Source organism: Maylandia zebra, linkage group LG11 (genome assembly GCF_041146795.1).
Source record: "Maylandia zebra isolate NMK-2024a linkage group LG11, Mzebra_GT3a, whole genome shotgun sequence".
Classification (NCBI taxonomy): domain Eukaryota; kingdom Metazoa; phylum Chordata; class Actinopteri; order Cichliformes; family Cichlidae; genus Maylandia; species Maylandia zebra.
Genome location: NC_135177.1, coordinates 15,976,418 through 15,994,349, shown reverse-complemented (window position 1 = coordinate 15,994,349; position 17,932 = coordinate 15,976,418). Strand labels below are relative to the sequence as shown.

The 17,932-nt window shown below is 41.3% G+C and overlaps 1 protein-coding gene across 1 annotated transcript; it reads right to left on the bottom strand.

Moving 5' to 3' along the window:
* Positions 1 to 13,032: 13,032 nt before the first annotated feature.
* eny2 (ENY2 transcription and export complex 2 subunit) lies at positions 13,033 to 15,919 on the bottom strand. Its single transcript, XM_004541662.4, has 5 exons — positions 15,687 to 15,919; positions 15,365 to 15,445; positions 14,858 to 14,928; positions 13,946 to 14,020; positions 13,033 to 13,748 (listed from the first exon to the last, which is right to left on the bottom strand). The coding sequence occupies exons 2-5, from the start codon at positions 15,430 to 15,432 to the stop codon at positions 13,675 to 13,677; spliced, it is 288 nt and encodes a 95-aa protein (XP_004541719.1). The 5' UTR covers positions 15,433 to 15,445; positions 15,687 to 15,919; the 3' UTR covers positions 13,033 to 13,674.
* Between the last annotated feature and the right edge of the window lie 2,013 nt (positions 15,920 to 17,932).

Sequence of the window (17,932 nt, the reverse complement as noted above, 5' to 3'; positions counted from 1 at the left end):
GGTCAACATTGAATAGGATGCCAGAGATCTTCTGAAATGCTCCTTCAGGGCCTTTTGCATTTAGTCACCCTGAGCTCATAATAGTGTGACTAAAGCAATTGTTCTCTTAATTAAAGCCATTCGGGTCTTCTGTGGCGTCCTCCCCCCCTACCCTCAGGTGGGACTCAGGTGATAAGGCACTGAAAGAGAAGATGTTTTTATATTGTTAATCAAGACTGTGCTCATGTTTTTAGAGCAACAAACAGCACCGTAAATTCAAAACAGCAGTGGTTTAAGAGTAACCGAATAGCTGGGAAAATCATTTATACTTGCGTGTAAAACAGTCCTCCCCTAAATATCCAGTTTGCATATTCAGCTGTTCTGGCATAGTGCAATCCATGAAATGACCGCATTTAAGTCATTGTTACAGTGGGTCATAACATGCATCAGTTATTCTCCAGCTATCAACCTACCACATGAATGACAGATTTGCAACTTCTCTTTATTTTCCTGAATTTCGATTTGAAAGGGTTGCTCCACCTTCAGTTCTGACCACATCTCCACATGTGAAACATTGTGCCTGCAGAACACCATTTAAACTTTAATTCTTCATTCTGAATAATTCACAAGCCCGAAGAGTGTTAGAAGGTTGAAGAGCCAAACTAGAGCATATGTGAAAGAACAGTTGGCACACAAAGAAAACTGCCCCAAAACCTTCAAATGGAAAAAAAAAGAAAAAAGAATCTGCTGGGGCCATAGTTTGTTTTCACCTGAAGTAGTCATTTATCTTGGCCAGTGCCCAACACTAAACCACTGTGTATGTTTCTATGGTCTCAGTGGGTTTGTGTGTGCACCACAGCCACTTAAAGAGGTGGGGGGGGGGGGGGGGGGGGGGGGGGGGGGGGGACTGCAGATTTCAGTCCTAATCTAGGAATTGTGAAACCACACTGTTTCCTTGCACTTGAAAAGCGCTTGGCATCTTTTTCAGCTGCAAAGGGCCTGTATACACCAGCTCACATGAATCATGCAGATGAGTTTACAAAGTATGCTTATTTTATTTCACTGTGGTAAATATGTGAAAGCAGTGATGATGATAAAAAGGTTATTGTGGTTGTAGCTTTTCATTTTTTATCTGCTGTGTCAATAGCAAAGAGCGGTGGCTCTTAACTTTCTCAAAGCAAAGCCAAACACCAAAGAGAGCTACTGAAAGATGTAATGTTAAGTCCAGGTTTCTCTGAATAAACAGTTCTTTTTAGTATAATGTATGGTTTGTCACTTTGAGGAGGCTAACACTCGAATTCTAAAGCTGCACTTATCAACGTTATTGCCAGTAATGACAGGATAATGAATTCATGTGACGAACCCGCAGATAATTATTGCTGGACTCTGCATTGCCTGTCTGCACTGAATTCATTTTCTTCTGCTTATTTAATACATAGTCGTAGCGGGGCTGGGGCAAAGCTGGGGTTTTTTCAGCTAATCTTCCCATTTTTTAATGTAGTCTAACTTTAATGTTTGGCCACTGTCAGTGTTCTGGGGAACCTGATTTCAACAGAAACAAAAAGGTTTATCTTTTTAAAAAGATCTTATAAACCTACTGTACTGAAGTGCCATTTTGTCAGGACAAGCAAGGCAAGCAGTGCTTGTCCTGCATAATTTAAAAACACATCAGTTCAAACATACCAAAGTGAAAGTATTCCTTATCTACAATCTCTGGAGGTTTGCTTGACCAGAAGCCACTGGAATCTGCAGTGTTTCTTATTTTCATGTTTATATATTTGTCCTGTTAACAAAGCTGGGTGAGCTAGGATACAATAAACTGTTTTTTTGGTTATTTTTCTGTGCATTATGGACAGAACCTGCTGTCTTTGAATGGAGACTCACTGTTCTGCCCCTGGCTTTGTTCTCACTGTAAGAAATGTTACCACAGTAAAACCATTTGAACTCATGAACTCATGGTCCGTGTAGTGTTTTTAAACATTTTTAGATCAATTAAATTTAATGAAAAAGAGAACAAAGATATTTTAGGTGCTGGGTGCACAAATTACACTAAAAATTCATTGTCCAAATCTAATAAATTGGTGATAACAGAAAGCATTTAGTAAGTAAGTTTGAAGTAAAAGGGCAAATTAGAAGTGTCAGTTTTGTTTGTGTATACAGATACTAATTACAACCATTTATGCTTTCCTCCATTTCCAAACTCCACACAGCAGACTGTGAAGTTAGATGAGCTCAAATTTCCTCTCAAGTTGCTGCACAATAGCAGCAGAAACAAAGTCCTCAGACTGGGAATTTACCACCTCCTTCCAGTCAACAGCCCCCTTGGGAGTTTTCCTGAATAAGTCCCAGACTGCTATGTAGCTCAGCTATCTCGCTGAACTACCGTGCAACCAGCTACTTCAAAACTGGAATCCACGCACTCTGCACTCGGCAATAAATCAGTGGGTTAGCTGGACTTCCTTGGAATGCTTGTTGACTGCAGATGATTGTAAGTCCAAGCAAGGTCCAAACCTTATCAGTGTCCAACACGTCTCTGTGTAATCACAAATGAAGCAGAGATAAAAGCAATTTTCCTAGAGCCCTGGTTCTCAAAATACGGCCCATGGGCCAATGGCACCCCTCGGTAACATTTTGTGTGACCAGTGATGTAACAAGGAAAGAATTTATGCTTTTATGTATCGTATCGAGTTTACGTCACGCTATACTACCTATTTATGGTGCAAATCAGCTTTAACTAAGGGAGCACTTCTCTTTCATTTGGACTCTTCTGTTGAAGTTATTATTATTATAGCTGACTGAAACAGGTTGACAATTAATAGTGCTTGAGTTCTGTACATTTTTTAGGTTGGCCCTCTTCAGATGATGGTCAGGCATCAAAACTTTGAGAATCCCACCTTAGTCACATAGATTGCTATAGGCAGTTGCTGTCCCAGCAAAAAAATATCTAAGCATTCTGCTCTGGTTATGATTGTTAACTTGTATGCCACTAGTGTGTGTCTTAAATATGACCCCTCTAGTGTAGTGCACAGGATGCATGCAAAGTGTTTTAGGTCACTTTCATGACCTACTCCTGGAATCACCCCTGTTGCATGCTGTAACACCAGGTGTGCATTTTTGCATTTGATTCAACTTCAGGAAACACATGTTTTTGGTGTCCAAAAGTGGCATCACCAGTGAAAATAAACACAGCGCTCAAGTTATTCTTCTTACCAAGGATTTGGAATGTAAATGGAGAAAAAATATTATTGCAGCCAATTCAACCGAGAAGCACTTGCTTGCTGCAATTAAGTCAAAAGTTTTGATTTGCCAGTCCCTGCATGCCATGAGGATTTCTCACCCGTGTCTGCACCTGACTTCGCAAAAACAAATCTCAGAGACTGTACGACACTCAGAGACCACGTTCCAGTCTCAGTTTGTGATGCAGTGTAAGTCATTCAGCATATTTTGACATGCAAATATGGCCCTGAGCAAGCTTTCAGCTGACCCCTTCGGAGACTTGGGTGGGCTCCCGAAATACCTCCCTTAATTTGACATGACCTGATTTGGAGGATTTCAGTGTTATTACTCCTCTCGGACGTGTGGACTCACATGCGAGGCGTGAGGTTGAGGGAGGTCTTCCCGGAGCTGTTATGAGAGCTGATGTGAGACAACAGTGGTTCGTGCCTGGAGCAAAAGGGAGGTGTATTTAGAGGGAGGGATCGGAAAGAGAAGGAGGTGGATCACATGAGTGACAGAAAAGAGGGAACAGTGGGGGCTGGGGGCCCGACCTGAGTTGTCCACAGGTGTCATTTCAACATCTCTTTTCCTCTCATCTCTCTCTGTCAGTCTCTGGTCCTCCCAAGCCATCTCGCTATTGTTGTGTTGGAAGTCCTTGAGTTTTGACAGCTGTGCTTGGAGTGCTGTAACAGCAGTCTGGAGGGAAGGGTGTGTATGTCTAGCTGTGTGTGTCTGATAGTTATAGTGGATGCGGACACTCTAGTGTGCAGCTTCTTGGTACACAAATACTGGTGTGTGTGTGTTTGTATATCTCTAGAGGGTAATCCTTTTGGATGAAGACGCGATGATGATAGAGAATAAATCTGATTTATGAAGTACCTTGTGGACCTATAATGCAGCTCAGTTTGCTTTTTAAACGCCAGTTTGATATGTGATGTAATTATGCAGCCAGAAGAGAATCAAATTGTAAAGAAAGAGTCCCCAGGCGTGCTTGCACTTCACTGAAGCAGAGGAGCAGCTCAGGGTTTGTTTGTTTTTTACGCAACCTACTTTCAGCATGCTAGTTGAATAAGAAATAATAAACTACTGTCATACAAACACCTTGTGTGACATTTGGTCTTGACAAAGGCTGCAAATAATAAGTGAAATTGCTGAAATACTGGCCTACTCACCTCAGGGGTGTTTGAAGTAGTTTTTTTAAAATCTGGTGTTACTTAACATTATACAATTCAATTTACACCGATGGAGAACGGAGCAGGTCTTTCACCCTCATTTTAAGGAAGGGAGTCACCAGTCACCATAGAATTCATCCTCTCGGGACAGTGGATGCCTTGAAAACAAGCTCCTCTCAATCCATCCAATAGTAAGTTACTTTTTAGGCTGCGGCCATGCACTGTGGGCAAAACTAGTGAAACTTTCTGTCAGTGTAAAGAGGTTTAACTACACATTTGATCCCTGTGATGTCATAATGTAAAAAAAGAAGAAGAATTTTACCATGACGTTTATATACATGATAAAAAAAATGCTGCTGTAGTTAGTGACAGAAATGTGTCAGCATGACTGTTTGAGCTTTTTTTTTAAAAAATTTAAATTATTATTATTTTTGTGGGCTTACTGTAAAAATAAGCCTTTCTGTCATTAATTTTTTGTCTGTTACTTAATTACTTTGGTGGGGTATGGATGCCCATGGGGTAGCTCTTTAATATTAGGAAAAGCAGTAAAAACCATAAAATTACAGTTAAAAGTCCTAAATTTATGCCCTCCTTCACACTTCCAAGGCCGTTCAGCGAGCCATATTTGAGTCTTTGCTGGGCCAGTTCTGGCCCCTGTTCCTTATGTTTTGACACCTGTGCTCAAAGTGACAGATCAATACTGACATTCCTGGAGTCCTTTTAGTGCAGCTTAAAGCCATAGCCATAGCCATAGCCTTTGAGTGCCTGAATTTATGTGCATGTGCCTGGGTGCAGATACACCTGTATGTTACACAGCTACCTTTTCAATAAAGGTGGCTTAAACAACTGTGCAAGAATCCTATTTACTTAATTATGTTGCAGCTGGTATACATTTTGTCCTGACTGGTGTAGTAGAAGTGAGGTGAGCTTGGGAATAAAGCAGGAATGTGCAGTGGGTGAAAGGCAGCTGGTGGCTGAGCCCTGCTGGGTCGCAAGGGAGCAAGGCCACGGCAGCCACATGAGGCTCAGCTGATTCACACACCCACAACTGATTCACACAGGCAGCCTGGCCTCCCTGTCCATACATATCTATAGTAAGATCAGAGGGACAAAACACAATGTGTGTGAAATAGATGGGGCTGGATGATAATGATTATAAAGCACAGAGCCGATGGAATGGTTTTAACAACTTGATGCTAATTAGAATAGACTTGTTGTTAATCATCTTTAAGCCTGAAAGCTTATTTGCCCACCCAGCAAGCTGCACAGTCTTCCACAAAATTAGCAATAATCATGAAGGTCAGCAGAGTTCTCCCATTTTCCCAAAAGCAACTGTTGACCACATGTTCACGTAGCTAGCTCTGAACTCAAAACTAATAAGGCGATTGCATTATCACAGTCCGAAATGACTTCTATGAAGCAAAGCCAGGAGTTATTATTTCTTACTGAAACTGACTCACCACCAATTAGCATCAAAATAACCAGCTGCATTACGGTAATGAAATGGCAAGCACTCAGGCGTTGCACTTATCAGTCTGCTCATAGCTGCGTCACACCATAAAATACTTACTTTTTCCTCCTGTTTGCTCTCCAAACAAACTTTATCAGCTAATGAGTGGAATCCAGGACCATTTCAGGACAAATGTGCTACACCTGCACTTACTTCTCATCACTTCTTGTTATATACCGCAATTACATAACTACCAGGCTAGATTCACATCAGTATAGACTGAAGAAGTCGAATATCTGTGTCTTTATATATCTCACAGCCTTTGAAAATGAGGAGTAATGTCTCTTTGCCATAGCAGGTTTTCCTTGGGTCTTCCCCTGCTGTTTCTGGGACAAACAAAACATACAGCTGAGTTGCTTTCAGGTGCTCAAAATAAGGAACATTCTTCTTTATTTCACTCCCAGTGCTTGCCTGAGAAACTCATAAAAGGACAGGACTTTCTGTGGTCAGGTAATAACATGGCATGCATTGTCATCAGCTGAGTCACATAAATGCTCCATGACATGCCAACCAAAGAAGATATGTCTGTTTATCGTTAGCTTTAAATTCTTTATGAATGAAGTGCTTTTATGCACCCGAAAAACTGTGGGGAAAATTGAGATCGTATAAGTACAGGCAAGGAGGGGACTTATAATGATGTCCCACAGAGAGTTTATCCAAAGGACACAGAAAATTCAAATCAAAGCAAAACATTCCATGTGTATTTCCAATTTTCTTAATGAATCAGCAGCAGTTTAAATGACCTGCTATGTCTTCTCATGCAGAGTGCTCACTGTACTTCCCCCTCTGTCATCTGTTCTTCGGCTCCCTCAGCTGGTCGCAATTGGTACTTGCTGCTCTGCAAAAACCACGGCGTTCGTGCCGAAATAGAAACGAAGAGAGCAGATAAATCACTGCTAAACTGAGTCAAAATAAAAACAACCGCTTTGAAATGAACAGAAACCAGAAAGGCCCCCGAGAAACATTTTAACAAGAGCATGAAACCGAATGGGCGCGTTTGAGTCACAAATTACAAATTGCTGGAGATTTAACCAGCTGAAAGATATTTCCTTATAAAAGCGTAAAGGTCAACATGTTGACATTGTTCGCTGATAGTCTGCTCCTTATCGAGGAATGTTTGCAGTAATTACCTGTTTATGATTGATGGAAATCTTGTAGCAATAAAATAGCCCATTAAAATGCCAGAATGTGCCCTGGTATGTTAAGAGGAAAGGTGTACACGAGTTTAATTAAAAATAAGGAAAGGCTAAGCTGCAGATAAAAAAAACCCATCTTAAAACTTTGGCTGTGCTAGATTATTATTAGTTGCTATGATACCCACATCCTCTATTCTCATTTCTTTGTCAGAGCCTCCTGTGGTTTAGGGCACTATATAAAACCTACTGGGCTGGCCTTCTGGCTTCTTTTTGCTTGCAGTTATTGTTGCAGTGCACAAGCCATGCTGTTTGGTTGCTCCAGCTGAGACGAGAACCCCTACTGGGCTTTTCCCATGATGATGAGAACCCCACTCTTCTCAGCCCAGCCAGCAGGCAATGGATAAGGGCCCCGAGCTGCTCCTACATCCACTCTCTCCCCTTCCCCGAGGCCTCCTGAGCCACCCTCTTTCCTCCCTCCATCCTCTGCCTCCTTTAAGTTCCCTTAAGTCATGATCTGGCCCGTAAATTAGTGCTGGGAGAAAAATAGGTTCTGTAAGATGAAACTGGGTTTCGGCTTGTATCAGCACACGACTCAGGGGAGACAAGAGAGAAGAAGCAGGCAGTAAATCCATTGGAGTCCACTGATAGCGCCTGTTTGCACAGCCACTGCCGCTTCCTTTGATCAAATGGCTGGGGGAGCGGGGGGTCGTGTGGCACTGCCGAAGGTCAGCTATATATTACACTCCTAAAAGTGATTACTGAAATTCTTAAGTGAAACCATTCTGCTGCCAGGGTGTGCTCTAATCCCCTGCAGCGTTGTCTGGGCCGGGGCAGGGGCTGGGGCCTCTCTGTGGATCTGTGCGCCCAGCACTCTTTTTCTTTCTCCCCCTCCTGCCCCACTTGTGTTTTCTATCATCAGAGCAGGGCTAAAAGGAGCCCCTACATGGAAACATGGCCTATCCTGTTGCAATATCAACTGCTGGGGCTTGGAGGAGAGAGAGCGTGCGAGAGCAAGAGAGAGAGAGAGAGAGAGAGAGAGCGCAAGAGGGGGAAAGGTAGTGTCAGGAAACAGAAAAATGCACACACTTCAAAGGCTGGAGCAGCAAATTAAGGGTTAGGCATTGGACACGACAGTAAGTGGCCTTTACATCAGAAACAGGATAAACAATGTCTGGATTGTGTTTCGCTTCTTTCCTCCGTGTTGTTGCACAGAGACCCCCCGGCTTTCCCTCTACACACTGGCTGTGCTGTAGGTAAAGCACTAAACCAACTCAATAAAGCTTTTTTTTCTTCCCCCTTCTTTTTTCTTCTTTTTCTTACAATGAGCAAATAATTTTCATCAATTGAGCCATGATGAAATGTTTTGTACGCGAGCCACCGACGTGTGTAAATGAATGGAAAATCTGACAACACGTGCGCAGAATGAATGTGTATGAGCGTGTCACAAAGCCTCTGTTAAAATTCTGCAATTTTATGACTGGTAGCTAATTCATGCCACAGCGTTATACCATATCAAATCAGTTACAGCGACTTATAAAACAGAAGTGCTGCTTCGAAGCATCACACACAAACAAGCATGATGAGAGAAAACCGTGCGAGCGATTGCTTGTGTGTGTGTGTGCTTGGGTTTGAATGTGTGGCTCCTACTGCACCAGCATCACAGTTGAGCTTCAGCCAGCCAACATGATCTAAACAAGAATTATGTGAAGTCAAGCTCTATGAAACTTTATACACATTTGCTGATCATTACCTACGATTGCTTTGTGTTAACTTTGGCAGACCCATTCTGGCTCTGGGACTGAAAAAGGGGGATGATGTATTTCCTCTTATTTATTATTTGCACTGGGCTACTGAGAGGGAAAAGGGAGGGGAGGTGGGTGAGAGTGGTATGCCTGTGACTGGCGCACTGATGCCAGGAATAACAGAAAGAAACTTGCTCTGCAGCCTCATTAGCTTGTAGCAGTGCAGTTCCCAGGAGACTCAACAGAATGTAAATACATTTAAAACCCTTCTCGCCGCAGGATGCTGCATGCCAGCGCCTCCGTATTTCTGCTCCTCTGGGCTCGCTCGAAACGTGAATGCAGACAGCACCAAGCGCTGCAAGTGTGTAGGCTTCAAAAGAGTTGCAACCCCATGTTGCACGTCTCATAAATTCTAGTGGGGGAATTCAAAGAGAAATTTATCGAGCGTGGCATTCACATGTGTTGACAGTAAAGAGGGCCAACTGCACATCGGGTCTTGAGAATTTGGAGGTGCACATTCTCCCTTTCTCTCTCTTGGTTTTGAAACACCCTTTTTGACCGTTTGCCTTTTATGCACTGTCTTTGCCCTTTCCGTTAAGAAAAAGTCCTATAGCTGTGTTGTATACGTAAGAAAGGTTAGATATCCTGTTGTAAACATGAGAGTCATTTATGAACACTGCTTGGCACGGAAGATTTCGTGGGCACTTCTTAAACTGTTCCCCACTGAAGCAGGTGCACTGTTATCCCAAATAAGGAGATGCACTGTAACATCATCATTTCCCAACATTGTGTTTATAATACAAGCACATTTCTGCCGCATGTTTCCACCCTGAGCTGCCCTTTTCTTCAGATAGTTTGTACAGTATGAGAAGTGTTTATGGTCTTTGAATGTTGCCAATTTCACTGGAGAGAGAGAGAACGAGAGAGCACTGCTGAGTACTGCCGAGCACTGCCGAGCACTGCCGAGTACTGGGGCTCAGCATACGGGGCTACACATTTGGCTCTTTCACCTATTGACACAGCTGCTGTCGTGCTGTAGCGGTCTGATTCTGGGAGTGGTGAACGTATCTGCACACACTTAACCTTCATGCACATAAGTGCACATGGTAACACACACACACAGACCTATAACACGTTTGTCTTCTCCTTTCAAATGTCAAGTGCACAGATTGATATTGACTTTGCTCTTTGTTGTTGCCTGACTGATTGTGGCTCATTCGGAGGATGCCACAAATCATTCTGACCATCAGCACCTGCAAAAATCTCTGCCATATCCACAGATGCGTCCACCTGAACCAGCGAATGAGAAGAGGTAGTTGTTAAATCATGTTTCACTCATTGTTTTTCACAACTTTAACTTCTTTTTATTGATGTGCAGAGTCATCTGGTTACTGTACAGCTCCTCTGCAGAGCAGTTTGGGTCCTGAGCCGAGAACAGAGGGTGAGAATGTAAATTTGAAAAACAAAAAACTATATGATAATAAATTGCATCATTGGGAATTCAGTCCAATGTCAGCCTGCAGTGCGCCACAGTGCACCTAACCCCCCTTTTACTGTATATGCAAGGGCCCGGAGAGATCTGCTGATAACATTGGGATTAATGCCGGCCATTAAAACGGAGCGTGTGTGCTGGGTTGAAGGGGTGCGTTACATTTGGCCTCTGCAGCACCACTGTATATCAGCATGTTGTCACCTGAGCTGATGTCACAGCAGGTCCTTTGGCTAAGAAAACACACTCTCTGTCTTGCGTGGGCGACGAGCGCAGAGTCACTCTCCACCCGCTAATGTGCTACTAGGGGCGGGTCATTTGGAGTTCATGGCCTATGTCAGTGCAACAGTGCATCCATAACCAATTAGGTGTCGTGCATGTGTAACTAGAGAAGCATTTTAATAACCCTCGTGATAAGGTTTAGTATACGGTGGATGGAAAACCACAAAACAAAGACAACATCTAAACTAAAACAGAAATGAGCTCTCTTTTAGACTGTGGTAATTTATGTTTTATGGATACCCCCACCCCCCAGCTCTCATTGAAACACTTGAGCACACTTGTTCATTTTGTCCGGTACCCTCCGAGGACCTTGAAATGACCTGACAACCAGGTTTTTAGTAAAGGAAACATGTCCCCTCCATGAAGAAGGTCACCCCTGTTCATCCTTCCAGGATCTTTCCCCTCTGCTGGGAACAGTTTGTTATTCTGGGAAGTAAAGCAGCACCAGGCTTGTCATTACAGGATCATGGCTCTTCTTCGCATCCAAGTCCATTTAATCAAAGGACAATGTTAATTCACAGCACCAGCTGGGTGTGATTCGTGCGGCTGTGGGAAATAACTTTTTTCTTTCCCCCGTCAACTATTTTCAAGCTGTTCTCTCATTTGTCACATTTTTGTTCTGGTTCCATCTTTGAAGGGCCAGGTGTGAAGCTGCCTGCTGTGTTGATACCAAGGATTACACACTGCACATACAATTGGGCCCTCATTTACACTGGAATACAATGGAAAGCACATGTCCTAGGAATGCATATCATTTTGTTCTCGCATAACTGTCTACAGAGTAAATACAGACAGAATACCAAAGGCAAAAAAGTCATTCTTTCACTCTTATAAAATGCAATCAAAAATCAGAGGGAAAAAACTATAAAAACAATTGAACAATTAAACAGAACTCCTGACCTTCTTTGGGGATATGGGTAGCATCTCGACATCAAATGTCATCCATATAAGTTAAAAGATTTCTGAAATTCACAGCACAAAACTATTTTTGCAGCATAACTCAAATTTTTTGGAAGGTCCAGTGATCTTATAGGTTGAAAAACTGATTTTATTTCCTTCATAAAGTGCCTACATGTAGAAGACAAGAGTGCTAGGCTAGGCTAGCAGTCACCAGTTGTACCACCCAAACTTAAACCTTAGTTTCGGCCATAAACGTATGTAAATGTAGTCAAAATCTAGTTCATTCACACAGAAATCTGGATAAATGTCCTGTTTCTACCTTAAAAATGGGCATGAGAGGAACAATCTGCAGCCTTACCAAGACCTGGCTGACAGGCTTTGACTCTGCATAGCAGGTGTATTTGAAGTTAACAATGGGCTTTAAGTCAGGAAATGATTTGGTACATAAAGACATTGCATCAGTCACGTTTAATTTATAATGTACAGTGGGGAAAAGCATTATTTGATCCCCTGTTTAATTTGTTAAGTTTGCTCATGAACAAAGAAAGAAACTCTCTAATTTCTATGGTAGTTTAATTTTAATGGAGATGGACAGAATATCAATCAAAAATATAGAAAATAACACATTAGATAAAAGTTTGAAATTGATTTGCATCTCACTGAGTGAAATAAGTATTTGATCGCCCAGCAAAACATGATTTAATACTTGAAGGAGAAACTCATGATGGTAAGCACAGCGGTAAGATGTTTCTTGTAGTTGGTCACCAGGTTTTCATGTCTAAGGAGGGATTTTGTTCCACTCCTCTTTACAGAAACTCTCTGAATCCTTCAGGTTTCTTGTCTGCTGCTCGGCCACTCAAAGCTTCAACTCCCTCCTCAGATTTTCTATTGGTCTGGAGACTTGCTATTGAATTTTGTGACTCTAATGTTCTTCTTCTTTAGCCACTGCTTTGTTATTTTGGTGGTATGTTTTGCTAGAAGACCCAGCAATAACCCATCTTCAGTGCTCTGGCTGAGAGAAGGTTCTCGTCCAGCATTTTATGGTATATGGCCCTGTTCGTGAGCCCCTCAAGTCAGTAAAGCTGTCCTGTACAGAAAAACATAATGCTTCCACCTCCGCGCTTGGCTGTGGTGTTCTTTGGATCATAATCAGCATTTCTCTTTCTCTAAACACGGCCAGTTGAGTTGATCCCAAAGAGCTCAATTTTGGAGTCGTTTACATATTCACTGGCAAACTTTCAGATGGGCCTGTACATAAGCCTTCTTACTTATCCCACTGCACAAGAAGCCTGAAATAGAAATATCAGACGTTTTGTGTATTAAAATAATAACATAAAAGTAGTAGGATAAATTGCGTTATACATTTACCACTGGCATAGATGAAAATTGGATGTTGGAATGATAATATGCAAGAATTCGATTTAAAAAAATTTTTAAATCAAAGTTATCAAAGTGAGTGGATATGATTTTCTTCATGGTTTACATCATCATGATATAAAATACAATCATGATATCAGCAACTGTTTCCACCTTGTGCCCATAAAACAAGTCTGGACAGTAACTGCTTCAATCTGAAGGAATTTGTTCTAAAAATGACTTTCTCCAGTTCAAAGAAGAAAAACCTTTATTTAAACAGCACATCTCATGTACAAAGGATGACTACATAAGCAAGGTAGGTGTATTTACATAACTGTAATAGCGGGAGGCATAGGATTGGTAGAAACAACTAGATCTGTCAGTACTTTGTGTGATCAGCCACAACATTAGAACCACTCACAGGAGACGTATATAACATTGATTACTTCATTACATGACATTACCATGTTCTAATGGGAACCCTTTAATCCCAGCATGCATTTGTTGCCATCCAAACATTGTGGAAAACCAAGCATTACTCCCCACTCTGCCACACTGCAAACACTGATTGACAAAATGACAGAAAGCCCACGGCATTGACCAAGGCACAGAACGGCCAATCTGACAGAGCATCCTCGGAATGAGCTGGGACAATCCCGAGGCCAAATCCCGCAACGCACAGGATTTAAAAGTATGCACTGCCAACATCCTGGGGCCAGACAAGACAGGCAGGTTCTGTGTCTGTGGGCTGCTGTCAAAGCAGAATATTAAGGAGGTAGCTTTAATGTTGTGGCTGACTGGTATTTGTCTCTGAAATGCATTAAACTCATGAGAAATATAAATCTGTATTAGGGTAGTATAGACAAGTGGTGTAATGAAACATTAATCCAAATTATGTGGCATGCTGAGCCAAGAAGCCTCTTATTCTGTGTAGAAGGTCTTTCTTCACGCTGTCTGGCACCAAGGCTGCAAGACAAAAAAAATTATATCCGTTGCTGTGAACAATCTCTGTGTCTAAACTCACACAAACACAACCTTGCCAATTTAGATCATCTAAACTATTATGTTTTCATATATAAACAATACGGGAAAAAAGGAGAGCCTAGACAGGAACTGATACTTATAGTACACACGGTTTCATTTGAATAGAGAAAGTGAGGTACCTCTGCCTTTGGGAGTGATTTCTACAACCAGGTCGTCCACAGTCACGTGCTCCAAGCCCTTTTCTTTGATGACTTCTGCATATTGAACAAAAGCAAAAGATGAGTCAGTCTCACATCAGTCTACAACAAAACACAACCGCAAGCTTCGTTCCAACATCTAGTTAATGAAAGGAGTTTCTACAGTCAAACTTTAGCTTCAGCAGCTAACCATGTGCATGCCAAGAGTGCACTGTCTTCATGTCTTCAACTGGCTTCAACAGGACAAGGGTGCTAGTCTCGCCTAGGGGAACACATTTCTATGCTCATCTCATCAAGTCTTTCGACTTTTCCTCACATTGTTTTATGAACGAAGGATGTTTTCATGCAGATTGACAACATCCAATGATCTCATTTCAGTTAATGTGTCTTTTCTTTTGATACGATAATCCATAACTGCTTCAAATTAAGAAGGATAAATTGTTCAGACAGGGCATGCACTACTGTGCATCATTAAGGCTGGGCACAGTGAAGCCTGGGCTTTGGCTGGGTTGTGCAGCGACCCCAGGTGCTTCCACCTCAGGTATAAAATGTTTATTCTAATGCTGACATTTAGCAACTTTATTACCACATGCTGTTGGGCGCTGTTATTTTAGGGTTTCTTTAATAACTTCAAAACAGACATTAAAGGTCACTTTAATGTCAATATAGTAGAGATGGCACTGGTTACATATTAATATAGTTTAACCAGTCAGATTTACAGAAAAACTATATTTAAATATGCTCCAACTTTCATACAGTAATCTACATTTGTTAATATATCAGCCTCTTTAAAACCACATCACACCGCCTGAAGTTCAGTTTTTGTTTTTTTAATCCTATAACCTGACCATATTGATGTGACATTTATGATAACAACACCACTGTTCTCTTTACCTTTGCAGTGAGCCTTCATCTGGTCCTTCCATCCGCACTCAGTGAGCCTAGCCCTCAGTATCTCTTTCAATCTGTCCATAAGATACAAGCACATATCACACTGCGCCCTTATCTCCTAATGTTATGAAGTTATGAATAACAGCTGGAAATCCCACTGTTTCATATAAACACCGTCAGCTTTACAAACATGTTATTCAGAGTGATGCGTGCCACTGAAATGAAGATGTGATAAGTGCAGATACTTTCTAGTTTGAAGCATCAACCGGAGTTGAGTATTTACTGTTATATGAAATGTGTGCCTAGTGAACATGTAGCAGCCACATGTTTGCTTTACAATAGCTGGTAATGTCTTTAACTCAACTGATGCACTGAGCACTACTGACGTACTGAAACGTGACAGAGCTTGTGCTTTATAGAAGCTTTACAGTCACACATGCATGGATTCAGCTAGTTACAGTGAACAAATACGAATATATCATTATTAAGAAAGGGCTATAACCGACTCACCTCTCTCTTTCTCCCATCTCGGTCAACTTTTGGTTTATTGTTGCTCTCATTCTGGACTCCCTACTCATAATCTTTGATTTCCTAAGAACAACAAAGAACACACCGTATAGTGAATCCAGAGGAAAATCGGGCTAATGTAGCCATGTTAGTTCATTAACAACAGTAACCCGAACGTGAATGTGCGCGCGCGCGCGTTACCACGTTACACCCACGTTACTAAAGTACTTTAAACCACATTAGTTCCCATTCCCAGCATTCAGGTCTTTAAAGCCAGTAAAAATGTGAGCTTCACAACCGAAGTCAAAAGTCAACATTTACTTACACTCCGGAGAAAGTTGAATGACAGAGGTCTCAGTCTTTACCAGATTCGGTAAGCATACGCTACATCAAAAATAGAAATGGCGCTATACGGCGCTAACAAGCTGTGCTTTAAGTAACAAATATCCGATTCCACAAGAGATCCACGAAAAGAATCACAAGTTGTTTTTACTTCGCGGATTTAACCATCACGTATTACACTCCGAGAGGAAACACAGCTGCGTTCAATGGTTCCTACGCTTCGCAGACCATGCAGTGCAATACTCTAATAGGTCACGCGGCGGCGGTGTTGATTACGATATGTACTCTAATCGAAATCTGCAGCTCACTTTGACCTTTAGAGCTCCTCAGCTATTGGTCCCTGCTGCTGTATACTGTGCCTTACATGCATTTTATTAGCTTGACCTGGTCACCAGCTTTTCAAGACATGACTTGGATGGGTTAATTAGAATCAGAATGAGAATACTTTATTCCCGAAGGAAATTATGTGTGTTACAGTTGCTCCAAGACAGTAACATTAACAGACTAAACTAAGTAAATAATACAATAAGTTACAGAATTTACAAATTTAAGAAATAGCACTAAAATAATTTACAAGTTTAAGGAATTTAGTTAAGCATCTGTTTATCTTAAAAACATGATAGCTGGTTGACTGTAGTTCGTAGTTGTATTGGAAATGCAGTTAAAAGTATTGTTTGAAGCAAGCACAATCAGTGGTATTTTGAGATGGGGCAAATAAAGTATTATTCATTTAGTTTCTATGAGCAGCATTAACTCTTCCACAACATCTCTTCAGCACAGGTCTTGTAGAAGAGGTCTGCTGCTGGAAAGCAGTCTCAAATTGGATGCCAAAGAAAGAAAGAAAGAAGCTTTAATGCTCTGCAGTTAGATGCTTTTTCATGTGTGTGTGAGAGACAGCACACACACTACTCAGACACTACTGGTCTGAGTTTGCACGTGTCACATCACACATCCAGAAATTGTAAAACCCACTACATCTTTATCACTGTATACGTTCTGATATGGTAGTAAACAAAAGTTCCAAAATAGGCTCTATTCAACATTGCAAGTACTATTTTGTATGTCAGTGTGTTTTGTGTATACATATTAGTTAAAAAAGTAGACAAAAAGTCAATATTTTTCTATATATACAATATATAGAAAATATTAAAGCTTAAATACTAAGTGCAAGTGTTCAGATTTTAGATTACAGATGACAGCTGCATCCAGCTACGAGCTAATGTTAAGCAGGGCAAATTAAAAATACAATTCTTAATCAAATTCATATTAACAAGTAATGAAAAGTATCTAAGGGAAAATGGTGCATGCAGATGATGGAGGGTCTGGATAGTAAACAAAAGCAAAGCCTGAGTGTTCTCAGTTTGGGCTCGATAATGTGACTTGATGCAAAATGAACGAGGCTTCTCCAGATCAGCTTTTTTATGGTGCACAGAAGCCCAGTAAGTGATGCCTGGTGGTTGTTTATTCATGTCTGATGTTGTTCATATACTCATTACATACCACAGTGAACATATTCGCCTGCTGTTACATCTTTGATAACACCTGAGAGACTCTGAAAACTAGATGAAGGTTTGATAACAGCCAAATTGAGTTTTTTGAGCTTCACATTAAACTGCCTCTACTTTGCGAGACGAAGAGTAATATTAAAAAGGGGGAAAAAGGAAAAAATAGTTGGAGAGTTAGTCAGAAACAGCCACTGTAAAATGACAATGCGAAACAAAGCTGGCGCTGCACAGGAGTGGCGTGGAAGCAATAATACTGGTGTCCTGGAGAGCACACATCAGAGTTCAGATGGTGGGGCCTAGAAAAATGCTTTCATGCAGAGAGTTGAAAACGAAAATGAATACCTAGTTCGTTCTTTCTGCTGAGCACAAGTGGTGCTCCAAATACCCCCAAAACACTAGCACATAGGGCATCTGTCTATTGCAATAAAGCCACCTGTGACTTGGCTGGTACATGACACTTTTTTTAAAGGTCTGGGCATCCAGTGTTGCCTTTTCTTCTCATAATTTGTAAAAAAAAAAAAAAAAAGCATTGCCTTTGAAAACCTTTTTTTTTGGTTCCCCCAGAGACTTCTGCAGAAATGTTCAGTTTTCTGTCTCACATAAAGACCTCTAGCTTCTGGTGAACCTCATTGGCATACATCATTTTTTTATTCCCAGCATTGTAGTAAAAAAAAAAAAAACGAAAGAAAGAAGTCATTGAATGGTCAGCCTGTGTCTTCTCCAG